The 27,556-nt window shown below is 44.2% G+C and overlaps 1 protein-coding gene and 1 long non-coding RNA gene across 9 annotated transcripts in view; one reads left to right on the top strand and one right to left on the bottom strand.

Moving 5' to 3' along the window:
• Nucleotides 1-24,895, top strand: part of LOC124230236 (translation initiation factor IF-2-like) — a 59,004-nt gene extending 34,109 nt beyond the window's left edge. For 4 of the 8 annotated variants that reach the window (XM_046646058.1, XM_046646061.1, XM_046646057.1 and 1 more), the window contains 4 exons: nucleotides 18,265-19,242; nucleotides 20,139-20,379; nucleotides 21,486-21,579; nucleotides 24,344-24,895. In XM_046646058.1, coding sequence (XP_046502014.1) covers nucleotides 19,165-19,242; nucleotides 20,139-20,379; nucleotides 21,486-21,579; nucleotides 24,344-24,614 — 684 coding nt within the window. In that variant the 5' untranslated portion in view covers nucleotides 18,265-19,164 and the 3' untranslated portion in view covers nucleotides 24,615-24,895. Of the gene's footprint in view, nucleotides 1-6,601; nucleotides 6,702-13,445; nucleotides 13,713-18,264; nucleotides 19,913-20,138; nucleotides 20,380-21,485; nucleotides 21,580-24,343 lie in introns of those variants that run through there. The other 4 variants (XM_046646060.1, XM_046646062.1, XM_046646064.1 and 1 more) reach the window with 4 other exon arrangements.
• Nucleotides 9,478-27,556, bottom strand: part of LOC124230239 (uncharacterized) — a 34,907-nt gene continuing 16,828 nt past the window's right edge. Inside the window, exons 2-3 of the long non-coding RNA XR_006886125.1 lie at nucleotides 15,661-15,776; nucleotides 9,478-10,958 (exon numbers count right to left, since the gene is read on the bottom strand). This is a non-coding gene — a long non-coding RNA (uncharacterized LOC124230239). The remainder of the gene's footprint in view (nucleotides 10,959-15,660; nucleotides 15,777-27,556) is intronic.

Raw genomic sequence — 27,556 nt, 5'->3', positions numbered from 1 at the left:
TGCGTGGGGAGGTTTAGAAGCACGCACACAGGCGTTTGCGTTCCCCTCTCTGCATGAGGAGGTCTGGAAGTATGCACATGGACATTCGCGTTCCCTTGTCTACATGGGGAGGTTTAGAAGCATGCACATGGGCATTTGTGTTCCAAGCAGCCACCCAACCACTCACTCTTGCACACTGTTTGCAGCTCGCTCAGCAGCTGTAAAACAGAGTAAAGAGAAAAAGCAGGTAACTTTCCTTGCCCTCTTTGGCCAAAGAGAAGGCAGGTGGTGGTGTCGTTTCTGCACTGAGTCTTGAGTTGACAGAGCCTTCCTCCAACATCTCCAAGCCACAGCTGGGGACGCCCCCCTCCTGTACCCTTACTGGAAGCTTCCATCTCTCCTTGAACTCGAACTGCTGCAGTTCTTCTCATCATAAGGGCCAGCCACCTTGCCCCGGTACATGGAAAGACATAAGGCTTGGTGGCACCTGCAGAGGTGACCATGCAGAATAGTCCCCATTTGATGCACAGCATCCTCTGCCCTCCCCTACCTGCTCTAGGCCCCCAGAAGTCTGGTCGCTAGGGCTGCATCGCCCAGGCCCCCACGCCCTCAGGGTAGACCCAGGGAGCTGCCTGCAGAAGAGAGGAGGAGGGGAGGATAGGGGGCTGGGGTCTTTACTCTCTGGCCGCTCTCCCTTTGGGTCTAGGGGTGGTAGCAACTTCCTTCTGTTTCTAGCTTCTGGATATCTCACCGTCCATGCACAGTTCCCTTAATCTTTCCCAAACCTTTGAAAATAATCTCTCCATTAATTTATTTTCATTTAAATTCTTCTGAGTGTGCCATCTGTTTCTGCTAGGACCCTAACAGCTACAGTAGCCTTTAAAGATTCACACCAAAAGGGGATGGGCAGCGCTTACTATCTGCCTCTTCCAATATCCACTTTCCTTCTGCCTTAGTAAAGGATGCATCATTTTTAGCTGGGACGTGGCTGCCCTCAAGAAAGATCTATTTTCCCAGCCTCCTTTGGAATTAGCTATGACCATGTGATTTAGTTCTGGCCAGCAAGATGTAAGCAGAAGTAAAATGTAGCAGCTTCTGGGGAACCTTTAAAGATAGCTAGATCGGGGAGGCCCGGTGGCTCAGCGGTTAAGTGCGCATGTTCCGCTTCGACGGCCCGGGGTTCACCGGTTCGGATCCCAGGTGCGGACACGGCACCGCTTGGCACACCGTGCTGTGGCAGGCATCCCACATATAAAGTACAGGAAGATGGGCACGGATGTTAGTCAGGGCCAGTCTTCCTCAGCAAAAAGAGGAGGATTGGCAGTAGATGTTAGCTCAGGGCTAATCGTCCTCAAAAAAAAAAAAAAAAAAGATAGCTAGATTGCGTCATTTGGTCTTTCTTTTTCTATGTTCCTTCCTCTACCCTACTGCTTGGAACATGATTATGAGAGTTGGCGCTCCAGCAGCTGTCTTAGACCACGAGAATAGAGGCTACACCTTAAGGTTGGTGGGATGGAAAGCCTGAAGGAACTTGGGTTCCTGCCTTTATAGAGCCTCCATACTAGCCTAGACTGCCTACTTCTGATCCTTTTTTATCACCCATGTTTGCTTAAGCTACTATTATTTCTGGCTCTCTAATATGCAGCTGAATTCAATCCTAAGACTAGTGAGTTCAACTGGAAGAAAAGGTGTGGTTTAGCAGAAAGAACCCTAGACCTCGGGGCAGAAGATGTTGGTTCAGCTTGTGGCTCTATCACTAAGAGCCCTGGAACCTTGAGCAGATTACCTGGTCTTTCTGAGACTCAATTCCTTATCTATTATGTTGGAAAAATAGTATCCACCTCACATAACCATTGAGCAGATTAAATAAGATAACATTTGTTTCAGTGTCCAGCACACAGCAAGCCCATGGTTTTAAGTGTATGGCTCTAGAGTTAGACGAGAGGTTGAAATCCTGCCTCCACCATTTACTAGCTGTGTGCCTTTGGGAAAGTCACTTGACCTCTCTGGGTCTCAGTTCTCTCATCTTTAAAAGTGCATGATAACGATACATGCTTCATAGGACTTTGAGGATAAAATTAGGCAATGCATGTAATTCTCTTACTTTATTCCCTAGCATCTAGTAAGCACTCGTTAAACGAATAACTACTGTGTTATTGTTATTATTATTTTCCTAGTCATTATTATTCTCTACCTGTTTTTATATCATCTTGTGATGATTGTTTTCATCTTAAGTCTTGACAAATCATCTTGGATGACTCAGCTGAAGAGAGGCAGTTCTGGAGTGGGGTTGATACACCTGTTCTTAGACACAGGCAGATCTACCAAAGAAGAATGGTATAGAGCAGGGGGATGGGGGAAGAGGCTGAGTGGCTGATGAGATTTCAGGATTAGTAGGGAATTATATAAATTGAGGTTCTTTGTTGCAGACAACAGAATTCACTCTAGCTGGCTTAAGCAGAAATAAACACTTGAAAGGAACTAAAGAGCTTACAAAACTTTGGGAAGACCAGAGAACCAGGCTTGAATGCTACTCGGTCAGAAACAATGCAGCCAGAAAAAGATGCTCTCCCACAAGATGGAGCTGTTAATGTGTGCCCCAGAAGAACCGAGGGCTTCTACTGCCCAGCTGAGCAGAGAATCGACTCCCTCTCTCTGGGCTCAGCCGCCATCTTGCATCTGTGTCTCACAAGTTGGCAGAAACTATGTCACAAGTTTCAATCGAGAGCCAGGCCTGATGGCCTAGTGGTTAACGTTCAGCATTCTCCCACTTCAGTGGCCTGGGTTTGCTTCCCAGTCTCGGAACCACACCATTCATCTGTCAGTTGCCATGCTGTGGCCGCAGCTCATGTAGAAGAACTAAAAGGACCCACAACTAGGATATACAACTATGCACTGGGGCTTTGGGGAGAAAAAAGAAAAAGCCTTAAAAAATTTTTTTCAATCTAGCTACAAGGAGTCTAAGAATGCACTTTTTAGCTTTCTGGACAGAAAGAGGTTAGAACGTGTTGAGTGAGCCAACTTAGTATCTGCCACACCAATTTTAGGGCTTCCTATTTCCCCGTGGCTTTATTTATATGACTTGCATCAGAAAGGCAATGAGGTATAGTGAAAAGATCATGGGCTGTGACGTCAGATAAATGTGGGTTCTTTCTTTTTCTTGGACACACCAAACCTGTTCCTGTCTTAGGGTCATTGTTCACATTGTTCACATTGTCTGTTCACATTTTACCTGGAACTCTCTGCCCTTATATCTTCTCAGGGTTCATCCCTACCTCACATTCAAGGTCCAGCATGAATGTCACCTCCTCAGAAAGGCCTTCTCTTTCTCATTCCTCTCTTTGTCCCACGTCACTCTCATCATATCATCCTTTTATTTTCTATTTAGCACTTGTCTGTCATTTTCTTGTTGGTTTTTAGTTGGCCTGTACTCCCTTACCTCTAAATAGAACGGAAAATTCCATAAGAGCAGAGATTTAGTCTGTCTTGTTCTCAGCTATATCCCTCGAGTCCAGAAGAGTAGCTGATAGATGATAATAATAGCATTTATTATACTATTATATTACATTATACTATCTTGTTTCTAAGGCATCCTGGCTCCAGAGCCTGAGCTCTTAGCTGCTACAGCATACTGAACATAGTGGGTGCTGAACAAATATTTTATGGATAAATGAATGAACGGACATCTTTTAATCATCTCATTGACATTCTCTGTTGTGTTTAACACTGCTAATTATCTCCTTCCTGGGCCTCTTCCTCCTCAATCCCCTCCTCCTTCTCCCGTTAAATGCTGGGCGTTCTCCAGGCTTCCATCCTGTGTCAACTGCTATTCTTACTATACGCTGTCCTTGGGTCATATTATTCAGTATCGTGATTGAACGACCATATTTTATACTGATGAGTCCCAGGTCTGCTGTAAATCTCCAGTGCTGCCTCTCCCAGAGTGACAGGATTCAATGTTCGCGGCTTCCTAGACGTCACCCCTTGAGCATCCTTTAGGCCGCCCCGACTCAACAATGCAAAGTTGACTTCATTTGCTGTGTGCACAGTCAGGTTGGTCCCAGCCAGGCTGCGGAAAGCATGCCATTACATCTTCCCCAGACAAAATCTCCCCCTTCTCCCATAGCCCCCATCTCAGTCCATATCACCACCATTTACCCAGTCTTCAAGGCCAACAACCCAGCAATCATTTTAGGATTTTCCTCCCTCTCCTTAGAGCCAATCTGTGGCCAAGTGCTGTGGATTCTATCATTTAAATTGTTTTGCAGTCCATCTCTCCCTCTCTATTGCTGCTCCCAGCATAACTTCTGAAGTTCCTTCCAAGACTACATATTGCAATAGTGTCCTAACTACTCTACCTGACTCTGGGCTTGCTCCCTCCAATCTATTCTCTGAATACTACCAGCCTGATCTAACTATAATAGACATTTGTTGGCTCTACTCCACTCTCTTCAGTGGCTCTGGCATTCATTGCCTTCAGGATCAAGTTCCCACTTGTTAAAATCATCCTAGATCTGGCCCTCACCCACATCTCTGAAATCTACACCAAGCCCCTTCTCTAATCTCCACCTTCACCGTCACCTTATGCTTCAGAAATGGCCAGTTCACTGCATTTCCCCAGCAAAGCCTATGGACAGGCATGTTTTTCCCCTAGTGGTGTGGGGACCAGGAAAAGACAGGGACCATCCTGATAGCTTTTCAGTGCCCTGTTTTTTCCTGGAGGCCCAGCTGCAGTCCTGCCATTTCATTTCACCAGACACTCCAAGAGCTTTATAATTCAGTCCCTTTAGTCGCTTCTGCTGCCTCAAGTTGATGTCTGTTATTTGAAACCAAAAGAGTTCCAACAAATGCACTGATGAACTGAAAGAAGAGGCATCTATTTACATGAGATGATTTGCATGAGAGGAAGCAAGCAGTCCCTTCACAGGAAGAGGGAATAGACAGGGAGGACTGCCCAGCCAGTCTTAGCGATCCGTGTCTGAGCAGCGCAGCAAGAGAAGCCACAAACAGATGATGAAGCCTCTGTCTTACACAGCTTCCCTCCAAAAGAAGCACAGCTTTTGTGCCCAAGTGACAAAGTACCACACAGGGCAGGGCCTTCGCTCTCTTCTGTGAGGGATGCAGCCCAGCTTTGCACATTTAGCATTCCAGGGTGCATGGAACTGTTCTGGCATCACAAGGGTTGGCTGGCTGGGGATCACTGGAAGCTGGCATTCGTGGCACAATCCTCAGCCTTATCCCTGTGGACACAAGCTGTATGGATTGTGGAAATGCACATCTTCAAATGGCTCAGTGGGCAACAGCTGTGGGGAGGTGGTCAGAGCACAGGAAGAAGACAGCATGAACACCCCTTGCTAACTGTAGTGGACAGACTCGTTTGCAATATACTCACTGGGGCCTCCCCAAAATAACTGAGTAAGACTTGAATGGGGGGAGTCAAGGCTCTGAAACTTGAAGATGTGAAATAAATTCGGCAAAATGTGAGTTATCACCATAAATGTGTTCCCATTTCAACCCACAGGCCAAGGAAATCAGAAAATTCAGATTCATAGCATTACATTTACTTTAAAAAATTAAAAAGTGAAGGAATAAAATAACCAAGAAAATAGGGCCAGTCTGGTGGTGTAGTGGTTGAGTTTGCACGCTCCGCTTTGGTGGTTCAGGGTTTGCTGGTTCGGATCCCAGGCGCAGACCTACACACCACTTATCAAGCCTTGCTGTAGCAGGCATCCCACATATAAAGTAGAGGAAGATGGGCACAGATGTTAGCTTAGGGCCAATCTTCCTTGAAAAGAATAAAATTAAAAAACAATAACCAAGAAAACTAAAATGAAATTACCTGTGGGATTTTCCTTCAAAGCCTTCTTTACAACTCACAAGGTATTTATGAAATGGCATCTACTAAAAGAAATACTTTATAATTTAGCATGGTGAGATTTTTTCTATTAATTCAGTAAAGTAGAATGGGACCACAGAAAGCTTATATTCCAGGGTTATAGGTCTGAATGTCACCTTTATAAAATCACGGTCTGTGGGTAGTTAGCCACAGAGATCTTGCCTTGAGCTCAGTTGGGAAAGAAGTAGAATCATGTGCCATATAATGACATTTCAGTCACCGACAGACCACATACATGACAGTGGGCCCATAAGATTAGCACCATGTGGCCTAGGTGTGTGGTAGGCTATACCATCTAGGTTTGTGTAAGCACGCTCCGTGATGTTCGCACAATGACAAAATCACCTAATGACGCATTTCTCACAACCTGTCCCCATTGTTAAGCAATGTACGACTGTAGACAGACATTTTCATAAGCTTACTTTTAGTTCTGTATTTCACATGAAGTGCTTGACCCAATTGTGAAATGACACACTTTCTTATTCCTGCTTGGGATTAACCCTACTGAACAACATAGCAAATCAATTCACCCAGGGAATGGATGACAACCTAGCCTTAAAGAGAAACTTTCTCTCTAAGAAAACTCTGAGCTAAACTAGACTTCACACTTATACACCTTTGGTGATCTTCAGGCTCTTTTCCATTTCTTTTTAGTGATGAGATACTGAGTTTTAAATTAAAGCTGATCTAAAATCTTCTTTTAAAACATCTTAACTATGTTTACAGATATTCTACAACACCCAGGAGACATGCAATGCAGGATCCTTAGTTCACTGGAGAATGAAGACTTGGGGAATTGAAATGTTTTTCAAACATAAACTTTCAGGTAAACTAAATCAAGAAATCAAATTACCTAGATGATAGGAATCATCCAAAGCAATTAGCAAAACTGAATGAGATAGAATCCTTTGTTATCTCTATTTCATAGATGAAGAAATGGAAGCTTGCAGAGCTTGAGTGCCTTGCCTAAGACCCCACAGTCAGTAAGTGGCAGGGCAGGGATCTGAGGCAACCTGACTAGAGAGCCCATATTCACCACCGGGATGACTATACAGCTTCCCAGGTTCTGCTCCTCCTTTCTTTAGCTAGGGTGTGTATCTTTGGGCTGTTTTGGTACCACCTTTAATCCCGTTTATACGTGATCTTCTCTCTCAAGCATCTAACCCCTTCTCTAGAAAAAAGTCTAATGGTTTAGCTTGGATTAGTGTCTCTACTATGGTTTCTTCAGCACTACCAAGCAAGTCTCCAATTTTCAGCAGACACTAACTGGGCCCTACAATTTAACTCAGTTCTGACACGTGGAGATAGCATCAGATCCCATTAGGGCTCAGTCCAAAAGACTCTCCCCACCCCAACTTCAGACACCAATTGCAAGGCGAGGTTGTCACCTGTGCTTCTTACCAACTGGCTATAGATTGGAGGTTCCCATGACTCACGCCTTGGGTTTAATTAATTGGCTACAGTGGCTCACAGAAACATTGTACTTACTAGATTACTGGTCTATTATACAAGGATATAACTTAGGAACAAGCAGATGGAAGAAATGCAATAGGGCAAGGTATATGGGGAGGAGTGTGGCGCTTCCATGCCCTCTCCAGGGGCAACACTCTCCCAGCACCTCCACGTGTTCACCAACCCAGAATCTCTCTGAACCCCATCCTTGTGGGTTTTTATGGAGGCTTCATTACATAGGTATACTTGATGAAATAATTGGCCTTTGGCAAATGATTCGACCTCCTGCCCCTCTTCCCTTCCCCGAGGTCACGGGGCAGTGGTGAGGGGGGCAGGGGTGTGGGGCGTGGGGGGCAGGGAGGGTGCGTAGGACTGAAAGTTTCAACCCTCTAATCACATAATCCGTTCCCCTGGCAACCAGCCCCCCTCCTTAGGTGCTTTCCAAAATTCACCTCATTAACATAAACCCGTGTTTGGTGGAAAGGGGTTTGTTATGAATATCAAGACACCTTTATTGCTCTCGTCACTTAGGAAATTCCAAGACTTTTAGGAGCCCAGTGACAGAAAGGAAGACAAAGACCAAATATACATTTCTTATTATAAATCACAGTATCACAATGCCCATGTTTAAGTTGCAGAACGTGAGCTGGAAAACCCCTCAAATGCACCTACTACGTTTCAATGAGTTCTTTACAATCAAGACTTGAATAACCTTAGGCAATAAATATTAGGGAGAGGAGAAATGGGAGGATTGCCAGAGTCCATTACCTACTATGTGCCAAGGACTGTGCTAAATGTTTTAAATAAATTACCACATTTCTCTTTATATCATTAGAAGGACTGAGATCAAAGACTATCAAAGGGTCAATCAAAAGCATCACCAATGTTGAAGAACAATGACAAGGCAAGACGTTAGGAAGATCCCAATAGCCTAAGGGGAGTGAGGATAAGAAAAGAGTTGGAATTTTTCTTAATTTATATTTTGAACAAGTATTATATGCAATAGTACAAAATTCAAAAGATACATAAGAGCGTTTTTCTGTTTATTCGTTTGCTTTATATAGTTCAAAAGTTTATTGATTGGGACCATAAACTTTTTTTCGTAAGAGTTTGTAATGGACGTTTGATCTGGTGGCTTCTTGTTCTCTGGGCCTTGCAGACGATTAACGCTGGGGACTCCTGTGGGGCCTGTAGGATGGCTCAAGCTGATCCTCTCTCTCCAGGCTCCCTCTCCTGCAGTCCCCTTGACTCAGGTGGATGTCTTGCTATTCTGAGTGGTCTCTTTCAGCTCTTTCCTCAGCCCCTGGATATCCAGCTGTGCATGTTTGGCTTCTTTCTGCTGAGGTCCTTCTAAGAGGGTCTATTGGATAGGACCCGAGGCCTTCTCCAGTGTAACCCGCGTGTAATCATGGGAAATCTCCTCATCCCTTGGCCCAACAGAGTCTGGGAGTGCCCAGTAATTCCACGTAGCAGCCCTCCTGGCTCCTCCATCTCCAAAGCGCTTAGCCAGCCCTTCCTAGCATCCCGTATTTTGTTGGTGCAGCGGGACTCCAGTCCACATCCTGGCTGAGCTTTCTTAGTCATTGGTTGGACCCTAGTCTTTTGTGTCTTCCAATTGCAAGGAACACATTTCAAAGCTTTCCTGGTGGCCTGCTGGAGGCCCCCTCACTAGGCCTGGAGTTGAGAGATAGTATCTGTGCCCCTTGTCCAAAGGGGAGAGGACTTAAACCAGAGCCAAATCCTCTTCAAAAAAAATCTCAGCCTTCTTCTCCATAGCCTCTCTCTGACCCTGTTTACATCCCTGACTTCCCTGAGAACCCCAGGAGATGTGGAACAGGTTGTTCTTCACTCCCGTTATAAATCCAGGTGGCACGGTGAGGTTGGGGAGGGGGAGGTTGGTCTCACTGTAATTTTGGCATTGCAAGGTATAATCTGTTGATGCATTCATCTAAACTGAGGCAGGAATAGTATCATCCTAACTTCTATCACAATAGCTTTAGTGACGTTTTTGCTGCTGGGTGCCAGTGTTTTACCTGAATCTCATCCTTACTGCTTTCAAATCTAACCAAGTCACCTCGTCAATGAGATTCCCAATGCCTGGGCATGTCTTTCGGGGAAAGAATCCACTCTGGTTAGTTTCAGTAGAAATTTATTACTTGGTATTAATTAGAATTTCTGGCAGGGCCAAAGAAAAAAGCCTGGATGTCACATAGTCAGAGTAAAGCAGCCAGGAAGAATGTCCAACGACATCATAACTCACTTACCGCTTTCTCTCTAATCTCTATCCTACCTTCAGCCCTCAGAGAGAAAGAAAATGACAGAAGGCAGGTAGAGGGGAAGCAGGGAGGGAAAGAGAAGCCATAGAAGCTGTCAGAAGTTTCATCCAGGTGTAGAGGCAGATCATCTTCTCTTCTTCCAACCCTGAATGAAGTTTAAGGAGCTGGTAGAAGGTAAATATCACACTGCATTTTGATTATATCGTGAGTTGGGCTGGAAGGAGTCCATGGCACCAGTGGCAAAACACCAAAATTATCACCTACAGTCACATGGAAGAAATGCCCAGTGAAAGCAAGGCTCTGGTGGACAGAGGAGGGAGGAATGTAGAGGCTACGAGGTGAGTAGTTCTGTCTAATTGCATGATAAAATTTAAAGAAAAAAATCACAGGCTTAGGGACTTAAATTCTCACTTCAAAGCATGATCAGTGAATGAGGATGTTTCTATGACTTCTCTAAAATAGAGTACTCTTTTTTATCTCACGCAGGCACAGGGCTAATGAAGCTGAAAATCAGGGGCAGAGACGGAGCCTGGAGACTGATGAGTTACGAAGTAGATTGAATTCAGTCTCACGAGTCTTTCAGGACATTTATTGGAAAAAGTGGCTCTTCCCCTGAGTACAGGAATGGAGGTATTTTGGAGGTGTCAGATAACCCCAAGAATCTAAAAGCCCCAAAACTCTCAGAGCTTCCTGGGCCAACGAAAATAGCCCTTCCTCCCATTCTGATGAGGCTGGCCCTGTCTTGTTCAACGACATTGTTAAGGAGTTCACTGAATGATCATCTGGCAAGGGAGTGTCTTCCTGGCCCACCCCTGCCTCTGTTCACTGACTCTAGACCCATAGCTAAAGTCAGATTCTAGCACGCCCTGAAATCAAAATCAAACCTGGGAAGAAAGGGCTTACACACCAAAAGCATCGTAAGATTATGGGAAAGAATTTTGAGAGTGTTGGGAAGAGAAGAATACAATTTTAGATCAGGTCAAATTCGTCATATAGGTGCCCTTACCAAAAATTCTGGATTCCATTAGCTAGACTAAACAACTGGAAGAGGTTTAAACTTCTTGCTTTTTGTCTGAAACTGAGTCTCAGTGGTGGCCTGTGCTTGTGAAGTTCAGATGCCACACATTCCTTGATGTAATATAGAGAAGGGAATCCAAAGACTTAAGGAAACAGGAACATTTGAGTGGATTTATAATACCTGATCTACTCACTCGACTTCACACAAAAAAACCAAAACACTGATGGGAGGAGTATTAGCATTCTTGAACAGTACTTGCCCTCTGTAGGCCAGGGGTGAGAGCGGGAGATACTTCCGAAGACAAAGGTTTCCTGGAGAGACAGGCAGGTTGTGATTCCTGAAATAAGCAGAAGGCTTAGCTGTGATTATCAGAAGGGATATTCAAGGATGTCCAATAGACCGTAGGGTCTTTAGGGCCGAAATACATGGGCACTAAAGTGTTACTTAATTTGTACAACAACAACAAAATCTAAGTCTGGGGATCAGAGGACTGACTTTAGTCACGATGATGGACAATCACAGTCATTTACCCAATTCCACACGTGAGCCACTTTCCACACCCAGACCCCCTTGAATAAAGGGGAGACCAGATGTTCTTGAGGAACAACGCTGTGATGGCACCACAGTGTATGCTGATGCCCTCCTCCTTTCCTTTAATAAAGGCACTTGGAGCCATTTACCGGGGCAACTGAGCCCTGGGAAAAGGCACTTACACAGGTCTTTTGGGATTATTATTATCTCCTGGCCAAGGTTAATCCCTGGAGGCTCCAAATGTCACCCGTGGTTCTCAGGGGGGTGTATGGAGGTTTACGGAAAACAGGTGAGAGTCGGACTCACTCACAGCAGGCCCATTCATAGTGATCCTAGTGATCCTTGAACCCGTCCTAAAGTTATTTCCTCAGTTCTTGAGTGCTTATTTGTAGCTGGAGTACTGGCAGAATGCTTACACTGGCTCCCTGACCTGTGATGTGAATGTCATTATGGTAGGAAGGGTTAGGTGGAAGACTCTGGAACTATCCCTCCATACTAAAATAATAAACCAAAATGCTTTGTATATATTAATTTACTTAATTTTCACAATAATCCTATGACATAGGATCTATCATCATCCCCATTTACAGATGAGGAAACTGAGGCACAGAGAAGCTAAGCCATTTGCCCAAGTTGACATATGATACTGGTTCCTGACCTGAATGCTGACAGTAGAATTAAAGTGCAGAATTCACATAAAAATTATTTGTTTAATGTCATTCTGATGTGTTTTTTCTGACACCAATGAGCAATTCTCAGCAGACAATGACTGGGCATCTTACAAATTTAACTCAATTCTGACACTGTCTACATGCAGATAGCCTCAGACCCAAGGTTAAGGGCTCATGCCCACAAGGCTGCCAGCACTTCAGATGCCAATAGAAAGTCTAGGTTGTCACCTGTGCTTCTGACTGACTAGCTATAAATTGGAGATTTCCATGACCCCCCTCCTCCACTTCAAATAATTTGCTAGAGCAGCTCACAGAACTCAGAGAAATGTTTGCTTATGTTTACCAGTTTATTATAAAGGATACGGATGAACAGTCAGATGAAGAGGTACATAGGGCGAGATCTGGAAGAGTCCCAAGCTTGGGAGCATCTGTCCTCATGGAACTGGGGTGCTCCATCCTGCCAGCATGTAAATATGTTCATCAACCCAGAAGCTCATCAAATCTTGTTGTTCAACAGTTTTTACAGAGCTTAATCTGCAGGCCCCCATCCTTCCCTTTCCCAGAGGTCGGTGGGTGGAGCTGCAAGTTCCAACCTTTTAATCACTTGGTCTTTCTGGTGGCCATCCCCATCCTCAGGCTTTCTAGGGGTCCCACCCTGTCACCTCATTAGCACAAACTCATGTGTGCTCAAAAGGGGCTCCTTATGAATAACAAAAGATGCTCCTATCACTCAGTAAATTCCAAGTGTTTTTAGGAGCTTTGTGCCAGAAACCAGGGATGAAGGCCAAACATATATTTCTTGATACAAATCACAATATCACAGTCATCCAGTTCATTAGATTGTAAGCTCTATGAAGATCTCTTGTTCACCATTTTCTCTCTTGTTCACTGAGGCACCCCCAGAGATAGTGCAGCGTTCTGCACATGGGATTCTGTCAAGAAATATTGGAATCAATGACCCAGTGATTCTGAATATGATAGTAGTGTTAATTATCTATTGCTCAATAACAAATTACTACAAACTTAGTAGCTTAGAACCACATACATTTATTATCTCACAGTTTCCGTAGTCAGGAGTCCAGGCATGGCTTTGTCAGGTCCTCTACTCTAGAGTCTCACCTGAAAGCTGCAATCACAGTCTTGGTCAAGGCTGCAGTCTTATCTCAAGGTTTGACTGGGGAAGGACCCACTGATAAGCTCACATGGTTCTTGGTAGAATTCAGTTCCTTGTAGGTTGTTGGACTGAGGGCCCCACTTACTCGCTGGCTCTCAGTTGAAGATTACTCTCAGTTCTTGCCATGTGGGCCTCTCCTTAAGGCAGCTCACAGCATGGCAACTTGCTTCATCAAAGCCAGCAAGGAAGAGGGTCTGTTAGTAAGATGGGTGTTACAACCTTATGTAACATACCAGTGTACATGTCATCACATATATCCCATTATCTGTTGGTTACAGGCAAGTCACTTGGCCCACCCATGCTTGAAACCGGGCACCAACTTGCTTTAACTATACTCAGTTGTCTGTTTGCAAAAAGAGTTAGATAATGCATTACTAAAGCGCACCCTATAGATAACATCTCTGACGCTGGGATCACCATGGTAACAGGTGCTTAAATTGTTTTTCAGGAACTGAGAGTCCACTCCTCATCCAATTCAGGCTGTTTAAGACCACTGACTCATCAACTGAGCCTTTGCGAATGCCCTATAGGTGACCCTTTGATGTCAGGGGGCCGAAAACTCCACCCTCAGATCATGCTAACGCCATTGTTTTGTGAACATGCGTCCTATGAAGAGCCGTGAAGCTTGACTACACTTGCGCAGATCATCACTTACCTCAGTTATCCTTACCTCCAACTGTCTATCCCCACACTTCAGACCACCCTGCTCCTTTATCCCATAAATACCCCTAATCCCCATTTTGGGGGAGGTGAATTTGAGACTTATTGTCCTGTCTCCTCACCAGGCTGCCTAAGGAATAAACACTTTCTCTGCTGCAAAACTTAGTGTCTCAGTGATTGGCATACTGTGTGGCAGGCAAAACGAGCCTGGTTCAGTAACACTCACAAGGAGAGAATTACACAAGAGCATAGACGCTAAGAGGCAGGGATCGTTGGGGCTATGTGAGAGTTTGTCTGCCTCAATAATTCACCAGATAGCCTCTAGCTGATCTTCATCAGATCAGCTAAGCTGTAGCCATTCTCTAAGGAAGGCAGGATAGTTAATGTCTGCAAAATGCCAGCAGGCCCTCATTAGCCCAGGCTTCATTATCCAAGTCCCTGCTTTGTCAGGTTGCACAGTGAAGCAAAGGTCATCATGAGACGAAAATATTCGCTAAAATCAAATTAGTCCCCACTCAAACAACATTTCTCCTTTTAATGTGAGCATAGGTCCTCGTACGTCTCATTTTGCTAATTGTGCCAGTCTGCAATGCAAATACGATCAAACCAATTGCACCGGCACTTCAAAAGAAAATTATTCGAATACCAGAGGCTTTGGAGAGGCTCTTGGGAAAACCGATGAAGCCCTCAAATGATTTTTATAAAATGATTCTTGTTTTGATCATATTGAGAAATTTGAGTATGGAAGATTATGTATCCTGCTATCTTGGAGAAATATTATGAATAAATGTATCTTTATTCATTCTAAGAAAATTGCCTAGATGCAAAAAAACTAAATGACCTAAACTCAAATATAAGAAAAAATAATATTGTCCCACAATTTTATTTCATTTTTACTATTTACTATAAATTTGGGTCTGTTGTGAGTTGTGCCTGGGTTCAAACCATAACTATGTCAATTACTAGCTGTGTGATCTTGGGCAAGTTATCTAACTTCTCTGTGTCTCAGTTTACATATCTATAACATGGAGATGCTGGTAATAATAGTACCTATATCTCCTACCATGCCATTTGACCCTAACCACAGCCCTGGGAGTCCAGTGTTGGGGCAGGGGCCTTTGAAAGAGTGAGTGACTTGTGGGTTGGGGTAAGGTGACCAGATGTCCCTTTTTTGCCTCAAAAATGCTGGGCCTTGGCAGCATAAACCAAGTGGCCAAGTAATTAAGGTCAGGGGTATCTGAAAATTTAGGATAATTTCTTTATCTGAGTCTAACTGGTTTTGGAAAAAGCCCAACTAACGTGAATCCACCTAAAACAAATCCCAAATGATATACTGCACCTCGCAAGATATGGGAGCATACAAGGAACTTTCCAAAGGTCAACAGATAGGAAGCGCTGAGTACAAAGCCAGGTGTAACTAACTCCAAAGCCTAATTTGAAGCTTTTACCATACTCTTCTCTTTGTGCAGCCCTGTGGATTGGAGGATGAGCAGTAGAGAAGAGAGGTTTAGACTGGGAGAAATGCAACAGCACTCAGATCAACAGCCAACTGAAGAACATCACTAACCTTGCTTCTCCCCTGCCCCCTTCCTCAACTAACCCTTTTGCTCCTCAGCTCTCCCCTGCCCAAACCCCCGCCTCTTATGTTCCTCCACGGTGCAGCTTAAGAAGGTTTTTGAACAGTACCCTTGGGATCTCAGGCAAAGAGAAATAATCTAAATCAAAAAAGCGAATAAATCAATATTGAATCACCTTCCAGCTGTTCTGTTTGAACAGAGAGAGGAACCCAAAGTAAGGCCCAGGAGTGTTAGAGTTCATTTTCAAAACACAGCGCGTATAGTGTTCATTTTTAATAAACCAATGGAGTGAGACAGAATATGGTGGCACTGAGGGAAGGGTCATTGCTTGACAGATCAATGACACAAACATAGGTGGCTGAGTGCACAAGCGTGAAAACACAAGAGACTGAGGTGCTGCTGGGGGCCAGGAAGGAACAACAGTACCTTTAGTACTTGGGACTCTGAGCACGAAGCTGGGCCCTCCCACTTTAAGCAAGTCCCTGCATCTCTGCTTCTTCAGACGTGCAGTAGAGCACAGCCAAAATCCTTGGAGGCCACGCCTGGGATGGAAAAGAAAATGAAATGCTAGTACTCAAGTGGTTTCTCCTCGGAAAATAATAATTATGGGGGGAAGGGAAGTATTATTCCATAGCTGATGCTGCGTACAAGCTAAAGAACAAAATCAATTCACGCCACTGTGGAAATGTTTTGCTCCAGCTTTGACTACAACTCAAAGAGACGGAGGGTAAGTGCTCCATGGTGTTCACTGATAAGGCTTGAGAGAAGAAAATCTCACTGAAAAGGTCCATGAAGAATTCAAAATCCTGGGGTTATGTTACCCTTCTCATAAGCTGATGAGAGGAGATTAGGGAATATTTACACCCCCAGAAACCTCAGAATAACAAGGACCAATAAATATCATCCTGGTAGATCAAATATCTTAAGTTCAAAAATTCTTATTATCTCCCAGAATCCTGATCACAACAGTTTCAATATTTAAGGGTAAAAACTCTCCAGTATAGTTAACAATTTATTACATGTTTGTTTAAACTCTCAAACATATAACCCTTAACCTTGAGTCTGTAATGTCTAGAAAATTTGTAAAACATGTTTTATATATTAGACTATAAATTAGATTGTTCGATTGTTAGTTATAGGAAATTGGCTTTTCTCACTGTCTTACACATTCCCTAGAAGTAGAGCCTGAGACACGGACTGCAGTGCACACGGTTTAATGAAGGAGTCCACTCAGCAGGCAGCGGGTGAGGGGAAGGACGGGCAGGAGGAGCTAAGCGAGGGGAGCGCCTCAGCTGGAGTTGAGCTTCAGAATGATCCCACGGGGAGCTCTGCAACAAATCACATCTCAGAGTCGGTCCCACCTTGACGCAAGGAGGAGAGCCTTTTGCACCCCTGTGTCAATCAGTCATTGGCAGGTGGTTACCACTGGGGGTGGGTGCAATTTCCTGGGTGGGGTGGCTCCCTTTGGGCTGAGGGCAATTCTTTGGAGAAGGGGCAGCTGTAAATACTTAGCAGCCCAAACTCACAGCACCTGAGAGATGGGTGCACGAGCCAGGAACGGCACGTGGCCAGTGCCTGAACAGCATCCTGTACACTCACTACGACTGTCAAATAAACTCACGTGCCTTGGGAAAATCAGTCCACTGTCTAGAACCTTGCTAGCTTTGTATTAAGCAATTGTACCACTATCAATATGGAATAGATTTCTTGGTGGTCAGTCACTGGTATGAAGTTTCTTCAATTAAGCCTGTTTGAAATAAATCCTCTGTCTGGCAGATTCAAAACTAAATACAATGGGAATCTTCATTTTTCCACAGCCACAGACAAAACCAAAGACAGATAAGAGTAAATAATATAAAAAATCAAACATTGAAAAACTGGAAAAAATTCAAATCAAATATTTATCATCATTCTCAATGGAGGACGATTTTTTTAAGCCTGCAATAAGGAGAAAAAATCATAAAGGAAAAGATCAGCAGGTTTTATTGCATAAAAATGTAAGCCTTCTATCCATCAGGGAAAAAGAAAAACCAATTCTGCATAGACAAAAAGGTAGACAGCAGTTAGCAAAGAATATTTCTGCAAATCGGAAAAAAAATATTTATGCAAATCTTCACAAATCAAGGCTGCTAGTTTGGCAAGAGTAGCATTTTCACAGTACGCTCCTTGGCCAGATTCTGGAATAAAATCCCTACCCAGCAAAGGGGATTGAAACGTCCCTTTTCAAAGTGTCACCTGTGACTAGTAACCATGGACAAGTTACTTCATTGTTCTATACCCCAGCTTCTTTATCTGTAATATGAGGGTAATAATAGTATCTACCTCTTTTTTGTTATCACTCTTAAGGGTGCAAGAGCCAGGTGTCCCACTAGGAATTAATTGTCCATACTTACAAGAAGAGTTAACCAAGAGTTAGAAAGAGGGCCGGCTTCGTGGCTGAATGGTTAAGTTCGAGTGCTCCACTTCGGCAGCCCAGGGTTTCACCGGTTCGAATCCTGGGCGTGGATGTGGCACTGCTCATTGGGCTGTGCTGAGGCAGTGTCCCACATGCCACAACTAGAAGAACCCACAACTAAAAGTACACAACTATGTATTGGGGGGCTTTGGGGAGAAAAAGGAAAAATAAAATCTTTAAAAAAAAAAAAGAGTTGGAGAAAAGGGAGATACAGTGGTTGACAGCAGAAATATCAAGGTGGAGGAATGGTGGAGGAAGTGGAGATGGGGCTGATAGAGTCAGGGCAGTGTATCCAGCTGGGTTCCACCATGCTCTGGCAGGAAGCTGCCCTCAGCAGAGCTAAAGCTCTAGAACTTAGATCAGGAAGTTGCTAGAGGATCCTTGACACCAATGGAGAATTCCTCCTTACCTACTATGATAGAGAAAAAACTTGTTTCTTCTTCTCAGGCTCCCTCGTCATTAGGCGTGGTTGTGAGACCAAATTCTAGCCTATGGAATACTAGTGGAAATGATGTGTGCCATTTCTGGGCAGGTGCACATTACATTCTTCCATTTTCTCCTTTCCTTTCCAACAGCTGGAAACTGGATGTGGTGACTCAACTTGGACCACGCAGATGACAACAGGCCCTAAGATCGAGCAGAGCTGCTAGATGGAAAGAGCTTGAGTCACAGAATTACCCTGTGGAGCAGAGCCACCAACCAGCTGGGAACACCACACACTGGACAGTTTTATGAGCAAGAAATAAACTTCCTTATTCATGCCACTAAATGATTAGGTCTTGTTACAATTTAATGCACCCTAATACAGCAATGTTGAGCTAAGCCTGTTGGTAAATGGCACTGAAACCCTTTCCTATCGAAACATCCATGGCACTCCAGAACAGTGACTCTGCCAACAAGCAGGAGGAGAGGGCACACACGTGTTGAAGGCCACATGTCCAATTTGAAGTCTGCTGTCGAAAGGGATTTAGCCTAAAATATTTCCCTCTTTGCCTGCATGAAGAGCTTGATTGATTGATTGACTGACCACCGTGGCCCAGATGCTGATCTAGAAGCTCCAGACGCATTACCTCCAGCCTTCACAAGTCCCAAGGCGCCTGGCGGAGCGGGAATGGCGGCTTGGAGAGGCATGTAATTTGTCTAAGATCACCCAGCTGATAAACAGCAGAGACAGACGTGTCTAGTTTCAACCTCCCTTCTCATACCACTGCCTCCTGGCTCGGGGGAGGAAAGGCAGGGGCTGAGATTTTGATGGAAAACTAGAGGCTGGCCAGGAGAGGAGGCCACTTGGCTCTGGACCTCAAGGGATAGGTTTCTGTGGTCAAGAGCATCAAGAAGCAGAAGGTTGGCCATAGTGTGGTCAGTGGGTCACTCCGTGAATAACAGGCGGAATATTCCAAGCATTGTTGTCATTAGCACTATGAGTAGCCTGCAAAGAGCAGATATGAAATTATTACATTTGCCGAGTCCTTGAGATGTGTCAGGAAGTGTTCCAAATACTTTACATGGATTTACGTGGCTTCTATCAGGTAACCTCGCAAAAACCCTTTGAAGTAAGTTCTGTGATTCTCTTCATTTTATAGTTCAGGAACTGAGGCACAGAGAGTTTAAGGAACTTGTCCAAGGTTTAGAAATGGCAGAGCTAATATTTATCTTGTCAGGCCTCAAAGCTCACATCTTTACCCCCTACACTACACCGCTTCCCGAAACAGCAAATAATAAAATTCCATGCTGCTATAATTATTCTTGTCATTGTCCCTCAGAGCAGGTGCCCATTTCTCCCTAAACCAGGGACCCCTAGAATGGGCCTGGAGTCCTCATTACACTGGGGCAAATCTCTCTCATTTTTATGTCCTGTAAATGTATATAGCTAGCGTGGTGGAATGGGGAGGGGAAGGACACTGGGACTTTGAAGCCATTCTTGCAGATGACTGCTGCCTCTTTATTAACTTCCCTGAGAGTCCCTTTCCTCATCTAGAGAATAGTTACATATCAACTTATGAAGGTAACGCCGTATGCCGTGCAATACCTATGAGGCGAGCAGGTAACACCTAAGAGATAACACCTATTAAGGTAACACCTACTACCACGCCCGGCACAGAGCTGCATGTTCTGTAGATGTTTGTCTTCCTCCCTCACCCATAATTCTAGTCCTGCACTCTGCCGACCCCGCAGTGTGCAGAAATTGCTGCGTTTCACTCATCCTGCTGCCTGGATCTGAGATATCAGAGGTCAGTACCTCTCCTTCCTTTTGCCAGCACCTTTACAAGCTGCATCCTTTATTTTTGTACTGTCTCTCCTCTGAGGATCCCTAAGGGCTTGGCAGACCCCAGGGAGGAAAATATAAACCATTTTTATTTTGCCAAGAGGGAAGCTGGGACACAATGCAAGATCAACGGTTTTCCTGGAAAAATTCAAAAGAAATTCCAAATTTTCTTCCTTCCCACAGTCCATCCCAGTATTGGAATTGCTCCCCTGGAAGCCAGATGACAGCAGCCGGCAATCAGGGACCACTGCATGGCCCCCGAGGAATGCTCAGCAGGGACTGGCTGGGGGCAGGTTTTCCATCGTCCATCGTCACATCTTCGGAAACTGCCACCCCCGAACGACGGCAGTTTCGGTTCAGGAGTCACTTCATTCTGAAACAATTGCCAAGCCCAGGGGTACCCAGCCTGTGGCTTTGGATAGGAGTGAGTGACGTGCTTCCTCCAATTTATGCCCCTCCCTTTGAGAAAACGCTCATCGCTAGGTGATGTTAACCTCTTGTGTCATCCTCTATTTTTAGCCTCCATGAGAGTGACGAATCAGGTTATAATCTGACAGTGTGCTTAAAGACATATTAGCAGCAAATTAAATTACCGTGCCTCAGACATCACATACATTTGTAAAGAATAGAGCAAGAAAGCATTATCGCTGCCCAATTTCAATCTACACCCATTATAACCTAATTTTTTAGAAAAATGACCCATTATACATCATAAGATTGAATATGACTCTAAGATTAACTAAGCTTCCTCCAATTTTAATCAAGCCTCACATACCAGGCAGCTCATTCCAAAGCTGGAGATTGAAACGATTTCTCTTGCATATTATCATTATGCTGTGAGCTCAGACACTGCTGGTAGAGGCAAGACTCTCAATCATTCAGATATATATGGAGCACTGACTCGCTGTCAGGCCCTGTCTTGGGCACTGGGAAGACAAGGGTGAAGAAAAGCAAGACGTAAGTCGTACACTTGTGGAGCTGGTTTAGTGAGTAGATAGATGTTAAGTGAATAATCAAATAAATAAATGGTTGGGATTGAGTGCTGAAATTACATTAGGTCTCTGATTCTGTCTCCCTCTCCATCCATCTCTTAGCTCTTCTGTCTTCTATTTGGCTTCCTCTTCAGCATCCTCTCTCTCTGAGACTAAGATGGCCATTTGCAGCTCCTGACGACTGTAGTGCTAATGAAAGATGATCTCAGAGCCCCAGCAAAGTCCCAAGGAGGATGCTGATTGGCCTGGTTCAGATCACATGCTCATTGCTGTACTGGCACAGAGACTGGGAAAGGAATATTCTGATTGGCCAGCCCAGGTCACATGCGCACTCTCAGGGTGGGGAAGGGAAGGGCAGTGGTAGTCTCTTTGGCACCATACAGCCAAAGGAGAGGGTAGTTTCCCAAATGAAAGCATGATGGGCCAATGAACATCCACCAAATGTCAGAAAGTTAATGTTTAAAGTTAGTCAGGTAAAGAAGAAAAGAAGTAGCATTGTAAATTATGCTTTTTCTGTGTTTCTTCGGACTCCTCTAAGGGTCAGGCACTGAGGCATACAGCATGGAAGAGAGAGAGGATTCCAGAACCAGACAGACATGGGCTCAAATTCTGCCTCCATTACTTCTGAGTGGGTATGTGGCCTTGGGCAAGTCATCTAACCTTCTCTAAGAGAGTTTCTCCACTGTTTGCATGGATAATAATTCCGCCCCCATAGGATTGTTGGGGAGATGAAATGATATAATGTAAACGAAGAAGCACGGTGTTGGGAGAATTGGAAGTGCTTGGTGGATGGTGGACATTTAGAAATCCCCCTGAAGTATCATATTGTGTAACAAACATTGTAGACAGGCTCCTAACTTGTGAGGTAGAGGGAGGGAATAAAAAGTGCTCTGATAGAAATAAACAAGAAAAACCAACAAACTCCAAATCTGATAGAGTAATAAGTGTGGAGACCTCCTTTAGCTAGCATAGACCCGGAAGGCCTCTCAGAGAAGGTGATATGTGAGCTGAGACTTGAAGGATAAGAAAGATATTGCCATGCAAAGAATTTGGAGAGAGGGTTCTAGACAGAGAGAACAGCAAGTGCAAAGGCCCTGAGGCAGGAAAGGGATGGGTGTGTTCAAGGAACAGAAGGAAAGCCATGGTGGAAGGTGGAATGGTGAGATTAAAAAGGTAGGTAGGAAACATCATAGAAGGCCTTTCAGACCGTAGTAAGAACTAAGTTCCACACTGAATGCCTTGTGTGGTTAAAATCCTAGTAAGATAATTAGAGTGGTTGGGCACAGAGTAGAATGGTTAAGGGCATGTGTAGGGAGACTTGTTAGGAGGCCATTGCAATTGTCTAGGTAGTAGACAATGGGGACTTATCCTAAGGGGATGGTGGTGGAGATGGAGAGAAATGCATGGATTAAAGATATATTTTGGTTGTAGGACCAGGAAGATCCAGAGATGGATTTGTATGCGCGTGAGGAAGGAAAGAGAGGAATTAAAGATTGATCTTGACACTGGGGTTTGAGCAACTACTTGGGCGAATGTGGGGCCATTTGCTGAGATGAGGAAGCCTGGGGAAGAAACAGATTTAAGAAATTGAGTTTGAGGTGCCTATAGGGACCCAGTGGCAGAATGAGTTAGGCAGTTAGATGGATAAGTCTGGTCTCAAAGGAGAGGCCAGGGCTGGGGTACAAATTAGAAGTCGTGGGATTGGATGAATTTATCAGGAAAGAGGGGAGAGAAGAGAATGGGAAAGTTCCAGCTTCGAGGTTCTCCTGCATGGTCTTGAGACTCACAGAGGAAGAGTCACAAAGGGAGAGAAGCTGGGACCCAGGAGGGAAACAAGCACAGTCAGGGGGATAGAGACCAAAAGAGAAAAATACTTCAAAAAGAAGGAAGCGGTCAACTATGGTGAACGCTGTTGAGAGATTAGTGAGACGAGGACAAGGAAATGAGCTTTAAATTTAGAAAGAAAAAAAATCCACCCTTTACAGCAGTACCCTCAGATGGATCCTTCTAAAACAAATCTGATAATGTTATACCCTTGATTACAAAATTCAGTGGCTCACCACCAACTCCTTAGCAGGGCACATTGACCTGCTTCTTCCCAGCTTGCCCGCCTTCTGCTCTCACTCCACCCCCCACTCTTTTGCCCATGCTTCCTCTGAGCTGCAGGCACAGACTGGTCCCACCTCTCTTAGCATCCCCTGCTCTCCGGGTCTGTGCACACAGTTTCTGGGACGTGCGCTGCCCTTCCCTTGCTCCGGATGGATGTCGCACCCCTGACCCAGCCCTGATTCCACCTCAGATAGTGTTGTCTGAGCCATTCTCTAGACTCTCACAAACCCCCTGCTCAGATCTCTACTACAGCACTCCTCAGGCTGCATTAGAATTGTTTTCCTATTCATTTCACCCATTAGAGATGAACTCCTCTACAGGTGGAACTGTGTTTTGTGCATCTTTAGTGCCCAGCACAACACCTAATCCTAGCAGATGCCTACTGGGTATTTGTTGAAGAAATTCCCCAAAGACTATTATTTCAAATAGGAGTTCTAACTATTCTTAAATGAAATGCAAAGTTTAAAATATACTTTTTGGGGGCTGGCTGGTGGCGTAGTGGTTAAGTTTGTGTTCTACGCTTCGATGGATCCTGGGCGTGGACCTACACACTGCTCATCAAGCCATGCTGTGGTGGCATCCCACATAGAAGAATAGAAGGACTTACAACTATGTACTGGGGCTTTGGGGAGGAAAAAAAAGAGGAAGATTGGCAACAGATGTTAGTTCAGGGCCAGTCCTCACCAAAAACCATACCTTTAAAAATGATTTGGCTCTGAAGCAAAGAAAACTCATTAAAAAAAAAGGGGGCTGGCCCAGTGGCACAGCAGTTAAGTTCACACATTCTGCTTCGGTGGCCCGGGGTTCACTGGTTCTGATCCCGGGTACGGACATGGCACCGCTTGGCAAGCCATGCTGTGGTAGGCGTCCCACATATAAAGTGGAGGAAGATGGGCATGGATGTTAGCTCAGGACCAGTCTTCCTCAGCAAAAAGAGGAGGATTGGCAGCAGTTAGCTCAGGGCTAATCTTCTTATATATATATATATATATATATATATATATATATACATAACCTAAATATATATATAACCTAAATACACATACAAGTCCCCTCACTCAAAAAATCATCTTAAAGAATACAAAAATATGAACATTCCCTGTTATGGTGGAATTGTGTCCTCTACCACCCCATTCCTGCAAAAAAAAAAAAAAGATATATTTAAGTCCTAATTCCCAATACCTCAGAACGGGATTTTATTTGGAAATAGGGTCTTTGTAGAGTTAATCAATTTAAGATGAGGCCAGTAGGGTGGGCTCTAATCCAACATAACTGACGTTCTTATAGAAAGGGCAAATCTGGATGCAGAGACAGACACACACAGGGGGAAGACCACGTGAAGACACAGGGAGAGCGCCTTGTGAAGATGGCGGGTTGCAGTGAAGCATCTGCAAGCCAAGGAATGCTCGGGCTCCCAGAAGCTAGGAGGGAGACCCAGAATGGTTCCTTCCTGGCAGTTTCAGAGGGAGCACGGCTCTGCCAACATGTTCATTTTGGACTGCTGGTCTCCAAAACTGAGACAATAGATTTCTGTCATTCTAAGCCACTCAGTTTTTGATGCTTTGTCATGACACCCCTGGGAAATGAATACATACATCCCCCAACAAAGAGGAAGCTCAGAATGTATTTTCTTTGCTTTGTCACATTCCATAAATATAACTAAACTCTTTATGCTGAAAATGAAAAAGTACAGGAAAAAACCCAAACAGAACTCTCCTCAATTTTGCCTAACAGAGAATTAAGAAGAATCCCCAAAGACCTCACTTTAATCAGGTTGAAATTAATCTACATTTTGTGTTTAGAGTAATATTAAATTAACTGAATGCATTTTTATAATAATAAAGTATTCTGAACAGTGAAAATTGATATTAAATTGAGTACTCTATTTTTATTTAGTAAAAGAAAGTTATGCATTTTCTTCCGCTCATTTTACAATCTTAGATGAGACTTTATTTTAAAATAAAAGAATCTATTAATTAAAAAGTACTCTATGAAAACTATAAAGTTCTGAGCCAAAACAGTGGGATGGTGTGATGGTTAATTTTATGTGTTAACTTGACTGGGCTAAGGGATGCCCAGATAGCTGGTAAGACCTTATTTCTGAGTATACCTGTGAGGGTGCTTCTGGAAGAGATTAGCATTTGATCAGTAGACTGAGTAAAGCAGATGGCCCTCATGAAAGTAGACAGGCATTGTCCAATCCATTGAGGGCCTGAATAGAACAAAAAAACCGGAAGAAGGACAAATTTGCTCTTTGCTTGAGTTGCGACATCCATCTTCTGCCCTCGGACATTGATGCTTCCGGTTCTTGGGCCTTCAGACTTAGACTGAATTACACCACTGACCTTCCTGGTTCTCCAGGAACCTTGCAAACAGCAGACTAGGGGACTTCTCAGCCTCCATAACTCCATGAGCCAGTTCCAATAATAAATCTCCCTATACATATCTCTATATATCTTATTGTTTCTATTTCTCTGGAGAACTGTGACTAATACAGATGGGGAGGTGAAATTTTCCAGAATTCATGGGGAGGTGGCAGAGAAATTATCATTGACGGATTTGAATAGAGAAGAAAAAAGAAAAGAGGCCAATAGTTTCAGGATGCACTGGTCAATCTAACCAGGAAAACAGAAGCCGTTTGAATGTTCGAATAGAGGGAATTTAATACGGGGAATTGGTTACACATTATGGAAGAGCTAAGCACCAAACACGACAATGAGGCACACCTGAAACTGACAACGGAAGCAACCATTGCTGTAGCCTTAGGCTAGAGCAGCTTTCTTGATCTGGGCACTGCTGACATTTTGGGTCAGATAATCCCCTGTCGTGGGGGCGCTGTCCTATGCATCACAGGATGTTTACCGTTCTCTCTGGCTTTTATCCACTAGATGCCAGTAGCACCCTCCACCCAAGTTGTAACAACCAAAACTATTTCCAGACATTGCTAAACGTCGCGTGAGTGGGGAAGGTGGTGGGTAGGGAGGAGGGATAGACAGAAATCTTCCCAGCTGAGAACCACTGAGCTAGAGGGACAAAAGGAGGAGGTGGTGTTCAGAACCCAAGGTCACCCAGGAAAAGCTGGAACCATCAAGCAGAGAAGTCTAGTGAAAGTTTGAAACAGGGAAAGAAGCCTTAGGCAGAGAGGGAAAGGGAGAAATATCTTGGCTTCTCCCCTGCCCCCTCAGTCTCCTGCAGGCTGGTGTTGGCCTCCTCACACACGCAGCAGAACAAGGGAAAGGCAAGAAGTGGTTCTGAGAATGTAGGCCCAGGATCAGCACAGAGATTCCCTTAAAACTTTGGTTCTGAATGAGACAAACATTTAAATCTGAGGTCCACCCTTGAGACTGGTGCTCATTCAACGGGCCAGATCACCAAGTGATAGCTATACTATACAGAGGCAACTTACTGTGAAACCAAAGAAATCCCCCACTTGCACAGGTGATTTCCAAGGTCCTAGAAGACCCCTAGTAATGCACTCAACATAGTCTCACGTTTCAGTAAAATTTGCATTGCACTTCCCCTCATGTTGGGTGGAATTAGAGTGGGTGTGGACATTTTGGAGATCTGGTTAAAGGAAAGTTGAGGTGCATTTCAGCACTACCTTTGGACTTGAGCAATAGGGGCTCCTGCCCTGGGCCCCACATGTTAAAGGGCCTCACTCTGGCTCTCCTCCTGCTGTACCCCTCCCCTCAAGATGAGAAGTCTTCAGGGTCAAGGGGGTATGCCAACCCAGAATTTATGCCCTCCCATTCTCGCCCCTACTTTGAGTACCCAGGACCCCAGAATTCCCTGCCCAAATGGCCTGGAATCTGCTTCTGGGATCTACATGGGCCTCTCCTCTAAGTCCAGCCTCCCAAGAGTGGACCATGCTGTAGGGGTGCACATCCCTTGGCCTAACAGCTGGTTGAGGCATGGCTGGTTGCTGGAGGTTATGGATAAATCCTGGATGTGTGGACTAGAGTGTCCACTCACGTTGTGAGAGGCCCCTCATGGTGTGGAATGGAGCTGGTAATGGGAAGAGAAGGGGGTCATAAATAAGCAATAGAATCAATAGAAATTATTCTGACATTGAGAAGCACTTTTTGTAAGACAATTTTTTTTTTCAAATTATACCCAAAGCAGGAATTATTAAGAGGAAGAGATAAGTTTTAGAATAAAGAATAGGCTTTTATATTGATCTAATTTGCAATACTAGACATCATAATCCACCAGTACAATGGGTTACCAATGACAAACTGGTTAGGAAGTCATCAGTTCAAAAAGTATTTAAGATTAGCCCTTGTGCGAGAAAACTTGAAATGTGTGTGAAGTCTTACAGCTTGTATGTGAAAGACACATGATGTAGGGGTTCTCAAATTTGGCAATTTAAAAAACTTACATGAGTTACCAATAACCAGTTCTAAGAGTGAAAAGCCTTTTCTAATATATCAATAATAAAAAAATTATTTAACCATGCTAGAGGAAAGACTGAATTATCTTTCTATGGAAAATATTACAAAA

Source organism: Equus quagga, chromosome 19 (genome assembly GCF_021613505.1).
Source record: "Equus quagga isolate Etosha38 chromosome 19, UCLA_HA_Equagga_1.0, whole genome shotgun sequence".
Lineage (NCBI taxonomy): Eukaryota > Metazoa > Chordata > Mammalia > Perissodactyla > Equidae > Equus > Equus quagga.
This window is presented reverse-complemented; position numbering and strand designations above follow the sequence as displayed.